This window comes from Hypanus sabinus, chromosome 12 (genome assembly GCF_030144855.1).
Source record: "Hypanus sabinus isolate sHypSab1 chromosome 12, sHypSab1.hap1, whole genome shotgun sequence".
Classification (NCBI taxonomy): Eukaryota; Metazoa; Chordata; class Chondrichthyes; order Myliobatiformes; family Dasyatidae; genus Hypanus; species Hypanus sabinus.
Window position 1 is genome coordinate 28,653,427 of NC_082717.1, and position 17,257 is coordinate 28,670,683.

Below are 17,257 nucleotides of genomic sequence, written 5' to 3' on the forward strand. Positions count from 1 at the left end.
ATTCGGAATCTTTTCCCCAGGGTAGGAATTTCAAGGACGAGAGAATGTATGACGTTTAAGAGACTACTAGACAGGTATATGGAGGAATTTAAGGTGGGGTGGAGTTATATGTGAGGCAGGGATTAAGGGTCGGCTCAACATTGTGGGCCGAAGGGCCTGTAATGTGCTGTACTGTTCTATGTTCTATAATGTGCTTTTAAGGTCAGGGGGGCGATTTTAAAGATGACGAGATACTTTTTAATGTAGAATGATAGGTGCCTAGAATAGAATACTGGGAATAGTAGTGGAAGCTGGCAGCTTGGTGGTGTTTAAGAGACTTTTAGATAGACACATGAAGGTGAAGGGAATGGAGCGATAATGATGTCAACAGGAAGTTTGGTAAAAACTGGCATCAAGATTGCAACAATGTTATGAGCCATATGACCTGTTCAGTGTCGTTCTCGATACTATAGTTTTATTAAGAGGAAAACGCTGGTTAGGAAAAGAGTAGGCCTCCTTAGCAGTACCACTTGTGTCTTGAGCTGCAGGTGATGGGTGGACTTTTTAATGAATATTCATTAATATTCATTAAAAATTCTACCCATCACCTGCAGCTCCTTGGTGTTTATGGGGGAGAAAATCATGGTTGCTGAAGCAATAAAGGAAGCAAATAGAGACACATATTTTGGAGAGTATTTATATTATTAGGGAGGAGTGATTTGCAGGATTACAGCACATGAAGGTGAATAAATTTGTAGGCCCTGATTGAGTACATCCTAGGACTTTGTATGAGGCTTGAGGAGAAATTTCAGAGGTCCTTGTGGAGATATTTCCTTCATCGTTAGCCTTCAGTGAAGTACCCAAAGACTGGAAATGGTTGAATGTTGTTCCATTGTTTAAGAAGTGTAGCAAGGATGAGGCAGGGAACTACAGGCCTGTCAGCCTGACATCAGTACTGGGGAAGTTACTGGAAAGAATTCCAAAGGACTTGGTCTACCAGCATATGGACAGATAGAGTTGAATTAGGAGGAGTCAGCATAGCTTCTTGCATGGGAAGATGGGCTTGATGAATCTTAGTTTTTGAATATGTTTTCAAAAAAGTAGGTGAAGGTAGGGTAATGGATGTTGTCTATTTGGACTCTAGCAAGACCTTCATTTTTGGCTGGTCTGGGACATTACGTCCCATGGAATACAGGGTGAGTTAGTTGGATTCAAAAGTGGCTTACAGATAGGAAGTGGAGGGTGTTGCTTGAAGGTTGTTTATCAGAACGTAGGCCAATGACATGGTGCTCCACAGGGGTCAGTTTTGGGATCCTTGTTATTCATTATTTATATTAAATGATTGGGATATGAATGCATAAGGCTCGATCAGTAATTTTGTGGATGATACAAAACAAGGAGGTTCTGTTGATTGTAAAGAAAGTATCATAGATTTCAGGAGGATTTTGATCAGTTAGGGAAATGGGCTGAGATTTGACAAATAGATTTCAATACAGTTAAGTGTGAGGTAATGCATTTTGGAAAGTAGAACCAGAGTGGGACTAGTATTGTGAATGGTTGAGCATTGGTGACTGTAATAGAACAGAGGGATATAGGGGTTCAAGTTTACAGTTCACAAAAGCAGCATCACAGGTAGAAAGGGTGGTGAACAATGCATTTAGTAAGCTGGCTTTCATTGGCCAGGGCACTGAGTACAGACGTTGAGACATTCTGTTGCAGTTGTATAAGTTGTTGGTGAGGCCATTTTGGAGTACTGTGTACAGTTTAGGTCACTCTGTTATAGGAAATATGTGGTTAAACTAGATTCTAGAAAGTGTGTTGCTAGCAGGAGGGCCTGAGTTAGAGGAAAGGTTGGCCAAACTAATTCTTTATTCCCTGAAGCATAGGAGAATGAGGGGTGATCTTACGTTTATAAAATGATGACTTTCATACTTCTGGTGGATAATAACAGTCTGTACCTTAGTGTAGAGGAGTCCAAAACGAGGTGGTGTAGATTTAGGGTGAAACAGAAGGATTTACAAGGTACTGGGCAGCAACTTTTTCATGCAGGAGGTGGTGAATACATGGAATAATATAATTTAAGAAGCATTTGGACAGGTAATTGGGGCAAGGCTTAGAGGGATATGGGCCAAACAGTGGAAGTTGGGACTGGATGAGTAGGCACCATGATAGGCATAGAGTCATTGGACTGAATGGCCTGCGTCTGTTCTGTTGCTCTATGGCTCTTTGATTTCTCTCGTTTGTTGTAACAGCATCAATTCTGGTAACTGAGAGACATTGCAGAATAAAATCTTGGTGCTCCATTCCATACATCTGAAGTCTATCATTTACCAAATCATTTTTAATCCATTATTTTTCTAAGTTCCATTTATTAGTAACATAGAAATAGATTTATAAAACATCTTGTTTTTTTTTTAATAAGCGCATTTCCAACTACCAAAATTCTTGACCATGACTTCAAGTCATGGGTTGTTTCTTTCATACTTTGTGGCAATTGTATTTTTCTGTTGAAACATAATGTTACAGAGGTACAGTATATGCCATTTTTGTTGTGAAATGAAGGAGGATGGTTGTTAAGGGTGGCACATCCTGTTCCTTTCTCCTGAGCGATGACCTAATAAGATGTTTAAGTTGTGAATCAATTGAAACATGATGCACCAGATTTTGTTTGTGTGACCATGGGATATCCCAGGATATGCTTTCCATAAAGGAAGTGCAATGGAGATTCGAAGGATATGGTGTAGGGGTAAAGTTTGAATAGATTAGTTTGTATTCTCTAGGGGTTAGGAGAATATGTGGGAGATCTTATTGAAACGTATAAAGCACTTAAATGGCTTGATGCAGGGAGGATGGTTCTCTCTATTGAAGAATACGAACCTAGGGTCATGTCCTGAGAATAAGTGGTAGTCTATATAGTACTGAGATAAAGATGAACTTGACACAGAGGGTGATAAATTTAGGAATGCTCTATTCTGGAAGTCAGTGTTTGTTGAGTTCATTCAGAACCAATACTGATAAATTTCCAGATATTAAGGGAATCACCGAATTTGGGAATAGTGAGGATGGAAAATAATTTAAGGTGATAACTATGATCCATATGAATGTTGAAATGGCCAATTTCTGCTCCGAGCTTGTTCTCATGCTGAAAAAAACTGAATGGAAGTAGTCTAACAGAATGGCATTGAGACTTCTTTGAAAGGCAGCCATGTTTTTGGAAAAGAAGTGGAGAGCATGGACTATTTTAACAACTGCTGAAGCTGTCATTTATGTAACATTTTGTATTGTCTAAAAATGCCATGCGGTATACAAAACACTGTCAGACAGAACAAAGCACAACTGCGGGATCAGATTTTGATCAACATATCTTCCTCTGAGTTCTTTTTCAGAAGTTAGATTGAGAAGTTGTAGCTCAATAACTCAACTTTGAAGCTCACAAATCAAATTCTGTTCTTGGCTTGTTAAAGGTTGAGAATCTGCCTCAGGCACCTGAGACACGAGAAGGGAATTGAATAATCAGCTTTGCAGATATAATGATCCTCAAAATTGTTGTTATACCAGCAGCCAAACCTAAAAGTAGTTTGCTGAGTTCAGATTTCCTGTATGGTTTCTGTAAATGCACAAGGCAGCATTAAGACATCCATTTCTGTATGAACTTTGTTCACTTTATTATGAATATCATGGATTCACTGCTTTTGGGGAAACCAGCAAACCACAAGTGACTTGTGATCATTTGTAAAAATCAAGCATTATGGCTGATTTTTCTTCATTCATGCTTCCTTCTGCTTGAGATCCTGGAAACGATTAGTTTTCAATTTTATCACCAACAAGAGAAAGTCTGCAGATGCTGGAAATACAAGCAACACGCACAAAATGCTGGAGGAGCTCAGCAAGCCAGGCAGTATCTGTGGAAAAGAGTGAACAGTAGATGTATCAGGCCGAGACCCTTCTACGAGACTGGAGGAAAAGGATGAGAGTAAGAAGGTGGGGGGGAGTGGAGGAAGACGTGCAAGGTAGTAGATGATAGGTGAAACCAGGAGAGGGGGAGGGGTGAAGTAAAGAGCTGGGAAGTTGATTGGTGAAGGAGATAAAGAATTGGTGAAGGGGAAATCTGATTGGAGAGGGCAGAAGGCCATGGAAGAAAGAGAAGGGGTGGAGCACCAGAGGGAGGTGATGGATAGGTAAGGAGATAAGGTGAGAGAGGGATATGGGAATGGTGAAGGAAAGTAGGGGTGGGTCATTACTGGAAATTGATGTTCATACCATCAGATTGGAGGCTACCCAGATGGAGCACATGTAGCACTTGTTCCACGTGCAAAGATAAGTGCCAGGAGGGACATCAGTGGGGAGAGACGGATAGACAAGGGAGTCACATAGGGAGCGATCCCCGTGGAAAGCAGAAAGTGGGCGGGAGGGAAAGATGTGCTTGGTGGTAGGATCCAATGGAGATGGCAGAAGTTACGGAGATTTATGTGCTGGGTGCAGAAGCTGGTGGGGTGGTAGGTGAGTACAAGAGGAACCCTATCCCTGGTGGGACGATGGGGTGAAGGCAGATTGTGAGAAATGGAAGAGATGCGGGTGAGGGCATCATTGTTGGTGGAGGAAGGGAAGCCCCTTTCTTTGAAGAAGGAGGACATCTCCTTAGTTCTGGAATTAAATGCCTTATCCTGAGAGCATATGCAGTGGGGATGAAGAAATTGAGAGAAAGGGGTGGCCTTTTTACAAGTAACAGGGTGGGAAGAGGTATAGTCTGGGTAGCTGTAAGAATCAGTGGGTTTATGAAAGATATCAGTAGATAAAGCTGTTACAAAAGGTATCAGGAGATAAGCTGTTATAAAAGATATCAGCAGATACGCTGTATATTAATTTTATTCCTGCTTAAACTAAGTTCATTGCAGTTAGAGTGCTGTCACATGAAACCTAGCAGCCAACTTTGCACTTCCCGATGTTAGTTGTGAGTGGTCATCAAGTTCCTTAAATCCCTGAAGTTCCTGTTTCTCCCATTCTAGAGTATGGAACAGCATCAGCATCTGCCTAGTTATCCATAAAATAGCAGTCAATATCTCTGATACTTTTATTCAAGAAAAACCCTGTACCTTTTTATCTTTATCAGATGTTTTCCACCAAATTTTATCAAGCTACAAATGTGCTTGCTTCCCTGAGGGACACACGAGCAATTGATAATGACTGAGGTTTGGAAACAATGCAAAAAGAGCTGGCACTCCCATTAGTGTGGAACTTTACTCAGTAATAATCTGAGTAAAACAATTACATAAGGAGTGTTAGACTGCTCTGGGCCTGCACTTGCTGGAGTTTAGAAGGGGGGGGGGTGTTCTCATTGAAAATTATTGAATATTAAAAGACCGAGATAGAGGATGTTTTATATGGTAGGGGAGTCTAGGACCAGAGGCACAGCCTCAAAATAGAGGGACGTCCATTTAGAAGAGAGAACAGGAGTAATTGATTAAGCAAAGGGTGGTGAATCTGTGGTTGATGCAACTAGACAGAATAATAGTTTGGCATGGACTAGATGAGCCAAAGGGCCTGTTTCTGTGCTGTATTTCGGGCAATGAATTCTGGACTATGCCCTCTTGCTGTTTGTAACAGTCTTTCATTCATTCTGGCTCTTTATTAATCATCTCTTATTAGTGGTATGCTGTCAATGGAAAATGATTTTATTCACTTCGTCTACCTCTTTCCATTACTGAACACTGCTTACAAATCATCTCCAATCTTTTCTACTCTGACCTCATCTCCAGAAACATTCTATTATTTTATTTTACATTCCATTTTTGCACCTTTCTCCATCCAGTCACAAGAATTAAATGATAACGCTTAAGTTGCAGTCAAACTATTGTTTTATTCAGATTTGGTATAATAATACCTCTATTTCCAAAGCCCACAATCCCAGATACTTTATTCTCAATCTGTCCTGTTGAGGTCTATATACTGTATGTACAGTATGTACCGAGAATTGAGTATACCATGTGGTTTGTTATGTTGTAATAGTCACTGCAGTTAGTTGGAAGTTAACAATCTTCAATCAAGAATAGAACATAGAACATAAAATAGTACAGCACATTACGGGCCCTTCGGCCCACAATGTTGTGCCGACCCTCAAACCATGCCTCCCATATAACCCCCCACTTTAAATTCCTCCATATACTTGTCTAGTAGTCTCTTAAACTTCACTAGTGTGTCTGCCTCCACCACTGACTCAGGCAGTGCATTCCAAGCACCAACCGCTCTCTGAGTGAAAAACCTTCCTCTAATATCTCCCTTGAACTTCCCTCCCTTTAACTTAAAGCCATGTCCTCTTGTACTGAGCAGTGGTGCCCTGGGGAAGAGGCGCTGGCTGTCCACTCTGTCTATTCCTCTTAATATCTTGTACACCTCTATCATGTCTCCTCTCATCCTCCTTCTCTCCAAAGAGTAAAGCCCTAGCTCCCTTAATCTCTGATCATAATCTATACTCTCTAAACCAGGCAGCATCCTGGTAAATCTCCTCTGTACCCTTTCCAATGCTTCCACATCCTTCCTATAGTGAGGTGACCAGAACTGGACACAGTACTCCAAGTGTGGCCTAACTAGAGTTTTATAGAGCTGCATCATCACATCGCGTCTCTTAAACTCTATCCCTCGACTTATGAAAGCTAACACCCCATACGCTTTCTTAACTCCCTATCTACCTGTGAGGCAACTTTCAGGGATCCGTGGACATGTACCCCCAGATCCCTCTGCTCCTCTACACTGCCAAGTAAGCTGCCATTTACTTTGTACTCTGCCTTGGAGTTTGTCCTTCCAAAGTGTACCACCTCACACTTCTCCAGGTTGAACTCCATCTGCCGCTTCTCAGCCCACTTCTGCATCCTATCATTGTCTCTCTGCAATCTTTGACAATCCTCTACACTACCTACAACACCACCAATCTTTGTGTTGTCTGCAAACTTGCCAAACCACCCTTCAACCCCCACATCCAGATCGTTAATAAAAATCACTTTAAGTAAAGGTCCCAGAACCGATCCTTGTGGGACACCAATAGTCACAACCCTCCAATCTGAATGTACTCCCTCCACCACAACCCTCTGCCTTCTGCAGGCAAGTCAATTCTGAATCCACCTGGCCAAACTTCCCTGGATCCCATGCCTTCTGACTTTCTGAATAAGCCTACCATGTGGAAACTTGTCAAATGCCTTACTAAAATCCATGTAGATCACATCCACTGCACTACCCTCATTTCTATGCCTGGTCACCTCCTCAAAGAACTCTATCAGGCTTGTTGGGCATGATCTGCCCTTCACAAAGCCATGCTGACTGTCCCTGATCAGACCATGATTCTCTAAATGCCCATAGATCCTATCTCTAAGAATCTTTTCCAACAGCTTTCCCACCACAGACGTAAGTCTCACTAATTACCCGGACTATCCCTACTACCTTTTTTGAACAAGGGGACAACATTCGCCTCCCTCCAATCCTCCAGTACCATTCCTGTGGGTAACAAGGACATAAAGATCCTAACCAGAGGCTCAGCAATCTCTTCCCTCACCTCGTGGAGCAGCCTGGGGAATATTCCATCAGGCTCCAGGGACTTACCCATCCTAATGTATTTTAACAACTCCAACACCTCCTCTCCCTTAATATCAACATGCTCCAGAACATCAACTTCACTCATATGGTCCTCACCATCATCAAGTTCCCTCTCATTGGTGAATACTGAAGAGAAGTATTCATTGAGGACCTCACTCACTTCCACAGCCTCCAGGCACATCTTCCCACTTTTATCTCTAATCGGTCCTACCTTTACTCCTGTCATCCTTTTGTCCTTCACATAATTGAAGAATGCCTTGGGGTTTTCCTTTACCCTACTTGCCAAAGCCTTCTTGTGACCCCTTCTTGCTCTTCTCAGCCCCTTCTTAAGCTCCTTTCTTGCTACCTTATATTCCTCAATAGACCCATCTGATCCTTGCTTCCTAAACCTCATGTATGCTGCCTTCTTCCACCTGACTAGATTTTCCACTTCACTTGTCACCCATGGTTCCTTCATCCTACCATTCTTTATCTTCCTCACCGGGACAAATTTATCCCTAACATCCTGCAAGATATCCATAGACATCGATCACGTGTCCATTGTACATTGCCCTGCAAAAACATCATCCCAATTCACACCCACAAGTTCTAGCCTTATAGCCTTATAATTTGCCCTTCCCCAATTAAAAATTTTTCTGTCCTCTCTGATTCTATCCTTTTCCATGGTAATGCTAACGGTCAGGGAGCGGTGATCACTGTCCCCCAGATGCTCACCCACTGACAGATCTGTGACCTGACCCGGTTCATTACCTAATACTAGATCTAGTATGGCATTCCCCCTAGTCAGCCTGTCAACATACTGTGACAGGAATCCATCCTGGACACACTTAACAAATTCTGCCCTATCTAAACCCTTGGAACTAATCAGGTGCCAATCAATATTAGGGAAGTTAAAGTCACCCATGATAACAACCCTGTTATTTTTGCACCTTTCCAAAATCTGCCTCCCAATCTGCTCCTCGGTATCTCTGCTGCTACCAGGGGGCCTATAGAATACCCCCAGTAGAGTAACTGCTCCCTTCCTGTTCCTGACTTCCACCCATACTGACTCAAAAGAATATTTTGTTAAAAGGTCTACTTCTGTTTGTTACCTTAATTAGGCTGTGGAAATACACATCCCAATTCAAGGAGTCGTGCATGTACATATCTGTTTTTCTTTGTGTCCACACCCACTTTAGATTTGTATTACCTGGTTGTTCTCATTTCTTCCACTATTTTTTGTGTCAAGTTGTTCTCATATTGTTACTTTTGGTTTGTAAAATTTACAAGACCCTTTAGAGTGTTGTCAAAGCAAAGTTTTACTCCAAACCAGTTTGTTGGAATCAATGACAGAAAGCTCTGAAACAGGTAGCGGTAGAGATTGTGGAGGCATTAGTAGTGACCTTTCAAAAATCAATGGACTCTGGCATGATTTCAGAAGACTAAAGAATTGCAAATGTCACTCCACTCTTTTAGGAAGGAGGGAGGCAGCAGAAAGGAAATTATAGACCAGTTAGCCTGACCTCATTGGTTGGGAAGATGTTAGAGTAAATTGTTAAGGATGAGGTGATGGAGTACTTGATGACACAGGACAGGATAGTACAAAGTCAGCATGATTTCCTTCAGGGAAAATTCTGCCTGATGAACCTGTTGGAATTCTTTGAGGAAATTACAAGTAGGATAGATAAAGGGGATGTAGTGGATGTTATATATATGGACTTTCAGAAGGCCTTTGACAGGGTACCACACATAAGGCTGCTTACCAAGTTAAGAGCCCATGGTATTACAGGAAAGTTACTGGCATGGTTAGAGTATTGGCTGATTGGTAGGAGGCGGTGGGTGGGAAGAAAATGGAATTAAAGTAGTCGTGTTCCACAGGGGTTGGTGTTGGGACTGCTCTTTTTATATCGTATATAAATAATTTAGATGATGGAATAGATGACTTTGTTGTCAAGTTTGTAGATAATATGAAGATTAGTGGAGGGGCAGGTAGTGTTGAGGGAACAGGAAGGCTGCAGAAGAACTTAGGCAGATTAGGAGAATGGGTAAGAAAGTGGCAAATGAAATACAATGTTGGAAAATGTATGATTATGCACTTTGGTAAAAGAAATAAATATGAAAACTGCTTTCTAAACAGGAAGAAAATCCAAAAATCTGAGATGCAAAGGGATTTGGAAGTCCTTGTGCAGAACACCCTGAAGGTTAACTTGCAGGTTGAGTCAGTGGTGAGGAAGGCAAATGCAATGTTAGCATTAATTTTAAGAGATCTAGAATACAAGAGCAGGGATGTGATGCTGAGGCTTTATAAGGCACTGGTGAGGCCCCACCTTGAGTATTGTGAAAAGTTTTGTGCTCCTTATCTAAGAAAAGATGTTTTGGCATTTGAGAGGATTCAGAGGAGGTTCACAGTGATGATTCTAAGAATGAAAGGTTTATCATATGAGGAACATTTGATGGTCTGGGCCTGTACTTGCTGGAATTTAGAATGATGGGAGGATATCATTGAAACCTCTCGAATATTGAAAGGCCAAGACAGAGTAGATGTGGAAAGGATGTTTCCCACGGTCAGGAGTCTAGGACAAGAGGGCACAGCCTCAGGATAGAGGGGTATCCATTCAAAACAGAGATGTTGAGAAATTTCTTTAGCCAGAGGGTAGTGGATTTGTGGAATTTGCGTTGTTGGGTGTAGTTAAGGCAGAAATTTATAGGTTTTTGATTGGCCACAACATCAAGGTTATGGACAGAAGGCTGGGAACTGGAGTTGAGGAGGGTAAAAAATGGTAAAAAAAGATCAGCCGTGATTGGTGGAGCCTAATTCTGTTACTATGTCGTATGGTCTATGGTCTTAATAGAACAGGGAGATTTTAAGAAGATTCAATAAAGCTGCAGATGCTGGAAATCTGAAACTAAAATAGAAAATGCTTGAAACACTCACCAGATCAGATAGCATTTTACATTTCCAATATTCAGTTTATGTACTTTCTCTCTTCTTTTCAGCTATTTTACATTTCAGCTACATGTGCACCTCCTGCAAACATACTCCAATCATTGACTCAGTAGGTAGCACCACCTTGCATGTTATTCAGACTCCTCATCCCCACTAGGTTGCAGGTATTCTGTTTTATTTCCTCTGCCCCTCCCCTATCTTTCTGCAAATTAAAACGTTTCATTTCAAACCCTTCTGTTTTGTTCCAGTTCACAAAGTTATCCACTGGGAATGTTTCTTTCATGACTCCCTCCAGTGGTCTTGTCTGACCTGCTGAGTAATTCCTGCACTTCCAGCTTTCACATTTCCAGTATCTGTAGTACTTTTCTTTCGAAGTGAATTGGAATTGCCATTGTTGAAATAGACACAGTTAATTGGTCACCACAGCTGAAACCAAGACATAGATGGACATGCCTAGTTGCATGTCATTTCATCTTCCCTTTCCATTCCTACATCAACCTACCTGACCTTGGCCTTCTCTATTGCTACTTGAAGAACAGGACCTGATATTCCACCTATAGCCCAATGGCAGAACTTTGACTTTTCCAGATTCAGGTAACCCACTTCCCCATGTTTCTATCCCACTCCTACCAGTTCAGCCTGGTTCTCTCTCTCTCTTTGTTCACCTTTTCTGTCCCTTCCCTCACCCTCTCATTACCAAACCTCATCACCCTCTCCCACCTCATTCCATCTGTCTTTCACCCACTTGCCTATCTTCCTGGATTTCTTCTCTCGTGGTTCGCCTTTCCTATCCCTCTCCCACCTCGTCCCATCTGCTTTCTTCCAGCAGCTTATTCATGTTCAATCTGTGTTTTCAATTGATGCCACCAAGCATGGTATGTCCATTAAAAATAGTGGTGGGGGGAAGGGTTGTAAACAAATAATTGGCTTTAAAGGTAATGGTACAGGAAAGGGAAAAGATGTCATTGCAGGTGATCCTCTGGGATAACAGGATGAAGGGAAATGAATCCAGGGAGTTGTCCCAGTTAGATGGGTGATGGAGGAAAGGAACTGGAGGAACATGGCATGCTAGGCAAGTGTTGAATGATATGAATAGGCAGGGCATAAACCGTGACGGGGCATAAACATGAATGAACAGGTTCAATTATAGATCCGGAGAAATTATGGCTGCATATTTGGGAATTAAATATCTTGCCCATATTTTTGAAAAAAAAGTACTGGCAGCTGTTTAGTCTTGGGCTAGAGACACGGCAACCTGTCTTTCAGCCCATCAGTTCAGCAGCAACTATCAACTACACTGACCTCACTTCTTCCTCTTGCATTGCCCTTTCTCCCAGAATGCAGATACTCATCTGCGTTTGGAGCAACTTGCAACAGCTGAATTGATATACCAACCATTACATCTTTAGAACTGTAGGTTTACCAGAATGCCTAGGGGAAACACAGATAGCCATGGGAAGAACATGCAAGCTTCACACGATTAGTACTTAAGGTCTGGATTAAGCCTAATTTGCCAGCTCTTTGAGATGGTGGGTCTGTGGCCTGCAGTTGGCTAGTGATGCAACACTGAATTGAGATGAACTAAACTGATCAACAAGAGGACCACAACCTTGTTGTGGGGTTTGAAGGCTTGTGTGTTTCAAATGACCTGAAGAGTTATGTTGGCTGAATTCAAGACTTTGTGCTTTGGCTCTTGGTAGGGTCACCCATGACAAACTGGCCAAAGGGTAGAGGCCATGCTAAGAGTGGCCCACCAGTCCTCCAGAATTGAGGGTTCAGCTCAGGGCTAACAAACCTGACTGGTCAAAAAACAATTGTTTCAGAAACAGCAATGAAGAAGAACTTCTATATGGACCTTCATTACTGCCCTAAATGCCAGTGGCATAATGGACAGTAAGGACTAAACTAAATGCCCCTGGACTCCTGGTTTGATATTCTGTGTGTTATTCGCCCACTTTCCATCGTTTGCGCAATTTGTTCTTTCTTTCACGCATTGTGTGTTTAATATTTTCTTTGAACGGACTCCATGTTTCTTTGTTTCATGGCTACCTGTGGGACCATGGATCTCAGAGTCATTTCTTATGGACATACTTTGATAATAAATGTACTCTGAATCTTTTGAACTTTGGTTGTGGTAAAACTGTGCTATCAATAGCATTAACATTTCAAATGATTTGGTAGCATTTTGTAACAACCAATAAGGCAGTAAAATCCATTAATCAGATGGGGATTTTAATCTCTTGTTTATCTGATGCATTCTTTCTCTTCCTATAGAATTTGTTTTCAAATATTAAAAATAAAATGCCAATTGCAATAAAATTGAATTATTTTGTGCCATTGAAACTTCAGTTCAACAAAAGAAGAGGATAGCATTCTTTTATTTAACTTGAATCGCTTGATTCTAAGTTTGTTCTATTTCTAAAGTCAAATCAATCTTTCACTTAGGAAAACTTTTTGCTGATTTTACTGGGACTAATATTGTCATGTTATACTGTATAAATACAATATTCTTACTATTACAATCAGTTAAGTTGTTTACAGACCTGGCCCTAGCTAGTCAGTTTTTCTAAGTTGCTTCCTTCATATCTCTTTCTCCTCTCTTTTCCTCATTACCCTTGCCCTGCTCCTGTCTTCTTCCATGTACTCATCGTATTCAGCTTATGGATAAATTTGTGCAACATGCAAGTAACTACTGCAAATTATGATATTTATGATTGCTTCAGAATGATCCTAACATCACGTTTATTTCAGCATAATCGATGACCTGATATATCTTGATTCACCTTGTATTAGTTGCTTTTATCATCTGCTAAAATGTTTTAAAAATCAGCTTTATTTATCATGTGTACATACAATGAAATGCATTGTTTTGTGTTGGGGGCAGCTGCAAGTGTTTGGTATCAATGTGGCATGCCTGGCTAACCCTAACCATACGTACTTGGAATGTGGAAGCACCCAGCGATACTCACACAGTCATAGGGAGAGCATACAAACTTCTCACTAATAGTGGTGGCAATTGAACCCTGGTCGATGATCTGTGGCACTGTAAAGCAATTGCGCTAACCGTTGTGCCACCTTGTGCTTGGGTTAACTAATGGGGTGAATAATTAAAGTGGATTGTACATGACACAAAGTTACACCTGTAGTTTTCCAGGCTACCTTAAATGATGTTGGAACAAAGAGTGAGGGCATTATGCCAGGTGCCAAATATCTTCACACGTATGTTTTCTTCAGTCTGCTCAGTTACATAACTAACATCGATGTTTTCTCTTTTTTTTCCAGGAGGTTTACCCACCTGCCCCTGAAAAAGATCCAAAGACATTCTTTTGAAGGACTTAGAGATATCATAAGAATGTAAGTTTAAAAGTTTAATTCTGGTTCTGAAATTTTGATAAGTTATTGATGCAAACAGAGAAGGGGTGAACGAAAGTGAGGCGAGTTCAGGGGATAAGCCGAGATAGTGTGTTGCAGTATCCCAGGCAGAGAAGTTACAATGCCTACTGAACTGGCCCAGGAATGAGGTTGGGTCACTCTGGGCATCACTGAATTTGGGGCCTGGGCAGAGAAATTACAATGCATGTTGAACTGGCCCGTATGCGAGGTTGAATCGCTTTGGGCATGTGGTGAACTACATATACCTGTCTGGACACAGCCCCCCTGCTGACTGCTCCTGTGGCTCCTCCCACAGACCCCTGTATAAAGGCAATTGGAGGCACTGCTCCTCCCTCAGTCTCCAGGATGTTGTGTGATGGTCTCTTGCTGCTGACGATGCTTTCTTCCAGCTAATAAAAGCCTATCTCGACTCACGTCTCTGAGAGTTATTGATGGTGCATCAGGGCACCGAGCTAATTTGAAGAGCTTGTGAGTGGCTTTGGGCTAGGTGGCAAAATCTGGGCTTGGAGTGCATTGCTAGACAGTGTGGTTTAGGCCGAGAGCTTTTCATAGCAGCAGTGCCTGGATCCCGGTATGAGGTACAATGTGCTGTTTAGATAATTTACAAACTTTGTAAATGCTGGCCCAGAATTCGGAGGCAAGAGCTGATTTCACTCGGTTGCCACAAACTTCACTCCTCTCTCCAAGGCGTGGAGCCTTTTGCTGTTCCATTTTTGAGACAATTTAAGTGCTGGCCCAGACAGACTGAAAAGACAGGGTGTCAGGATCAGAGGTGAAAACAGATTTTGCTCATTCTCCATGGTGGTCATTGCCATAGCCCTGAGGCTGTGAAGATTGACCTGGCTGCTGTGCTCTGTGCCTGCTAATATGATAAACTGATCAGAGAGGCTTTGGGCCTACTCCAGGCTGCTCCGGGATCTAGATCTGAGGACTCAATTTTGGTTCAGAATGCTGTTGTTTGCTTCAATTGTTTGCATAATTGTTAAATTTTTTCTCTTGTACCTCGAAGGTGATGCACCATCAATAACTCACACTGAGACGTAGGCGAGATATCGGCTTTTATTGACTGGAAGAAGGAACCAGGAGTGAGTGTCTATCATACAAGGTCCTGGAGACTGAGGCCGATCTTCAGGCCGCAGGTCTCCTTTATACAGGGGCCTGTGGGAGGAGCCACAGGAGCAGTCAGCAGGGGCGTGTCCCGACAGGCACATAGTTCACCACATTCACCCCCCCTTTGTTTGAAAAAGTCCTCATGTAGCGAAGGTTCTTACAAGTCAAGCCGATCAGGCGGTCGAATCTGTCGCTGCGATCTACGTAGCACCGGCTGTGACCGCATAGGTGCCGGCAACATTGGCGATTGCACAGGGGATGGGGGTTGCGCGTGTTCTTGCCCACTAGGCGCCGGTGATCCCTCATGCATGTGCGAGGCGCCTGGTATAAATGCGTACGAAACGCCCGGTATACAAGTGTCGTGAGGAGTCTGTGTAGGGCCTGGTGAGTACGGTGTCACCTCTGGTGCAGGGTTCACAGTTACCGGAGAGCCTTCAGGGTAGTGGTCTGCTGCACCTGCGGGTGCCAGGTCGCGGATGGAGACCGTGTCCTCCCGCCCATCAGGTAAGACCACGTAAGCATACTGGGGGTTCGCATGGAGAAGGTGAACCCTCTCCACCAGCGGGGAGTATTTATTGCTCCTCACATGTTTCCGGAGCAGCACTGGCCCCGGGGACGTCAGCCAAACTGGTAGGGTGGTCCCAGTGACAGACTTCCTGGGAAAAGAGAATAGGCGTTCGTGAGGGGTGGCATTGGTGGACGTACATAACAGAGAGCGGATAGAGTGCAGTGCCTCAGGGAGGACCTCCTGCCATCGAGAGACCGGCAACCCTTTGGACTTGAGGGCTAAAAGTGTGGCCTTCCACACTGTGGCATTCTCCCGCTCTACCTGGCCATTACCCCGGGGATTATAACTCGTGGTCCGACTGGTAGCAATGCCCCTAGCTAGCAAGTACTGGCGCAGCTCCTCACTCATAAAGGAGGACCCTCTATCACTGTGGATATAGCAGGGATACCCGAACAGAGTGAAGAGCTGGCGCAGGGCTTTTATGACGGACGTGGCAGTGGTGTCGGGGCAGGGGATGGCAAAGGGGAACCGTGAGAACTCGTCAATAACACTGAGAAAATAGACATTGCGGTCAGTGGAGGGAAGGGGGCCCTTAAAGTCAACACTCAGGCGTTCAAAAGGGCGGGTGGCCTTGACAAGTTGTGCCGTGTCAGGACAGTAGAAGTGCGGTTTGCACTCGGCACAAATTTGGCAGTCCCTGGTCATCGTCCTGATGTCCTCCAGGGAGTACGGCAGGTTCCGAGCTTTCACAAAATGGTAAAATCGGGTGACCCCCGGATGGCAAAGTTGTGCATGAAGGGCGTACAGCTGGTCGAGCTGTGTGCTAGCATATGTTACCCGGGATAGGGCATCAGGGGGCTCATTGAGTCTGCCAGGCCGGTACAGGATATCATAGGTGTAGGTGGAGAGTTCTATCCTCCACCGCAAAAGCTTATCATTTTTGATCTTGCCCCGCTGTTGGTTGCTGAACAGGAACGCAACCGAGCGCTGGTCGGTCAGCACAGTGAATCTTTTGCCAGCAAGATAGTGCCTCCAGTGCCTAACAGCCTCCACTATGGCCTGGGCTTCTTTCTCCACCGCGGAGTGCCGAATTTCAGAGCCTTGGAGGGTGCGAGAAAAGAATGCTACTGGTCTGCCTTCCTGATTAAGGGTAGCAGCCAGAGCGAAATCGGAGGCATCACACTCCACTTGGAAGGGAGCGGTCTCGTCCACTGCATGCATCGTAGCTTTGGCAATGTCCGCTTTAATGCAGTTGAAGGCCGCGCAGGCCTCAGCAGAGAGGGGAAACGAGGTAGACTTGACCAGGGGGCGAGCCTTGTCTGCGTAATGGGGGACCCATTGGGCGTAATAGGAAAAAAACCCCAGGCACCGTCTGAGGGCCTTGAGAGTGGTGGGAAGAGGGAGCTCTAACAGGGGGCGCATACGTTCGGGATCAGGCCCAATAACCCCGTTTTCCACGACATACCCAAGTATAGCAAGGCGGGTGGTACCAAAAACACACTTGTCCCTGTTATAAGTAAGGTTCAGAGCTGCGGCCACTTGGAGAAACCGTTGGAGGTTGGCGTCGTGATCTGGCCTGTCATGACCACAGATGGTGATGTTATCCAGATAGGGAAATGTGGCCTGCAGTTGGTACTGGTCCACCATCCGGTCCATTTCCCTCTGGAAGACAGAGACACCATTCGTGACACCGAAAGGGACGCGCAGGAAGTGATAGAGCCGGTCGCCCGCCTCGAAGGCGGTGTAGGGGCGGTCCT

The 17,257-nt window shown here is 43.7% G+C and overlaps 1 protein-coding gene across 1 annotated transcript in view; it reads left to right on the forward strand.

Moving 5' to 3' along the window:
* The window catches only part of LOC132402725 (lutropin-choriogonadotropic hormone receptor-like), a 223,806-nt gene that overhangs the window by 122,851 nt on the left and 83,698 nt on the right, over positions 1-17,257 (forward strand). Inside the window, exon 2 of the mRNA XM_059985690.1 lies at positions 13,772-13,843. Coding sequence (XP_059841673.1) covers positions 13,772-13,843 — 72 coding nt within the window. The remainder of the gene's footprint in view (positions 1-13,771; positions 13,844-17,257) is intronic.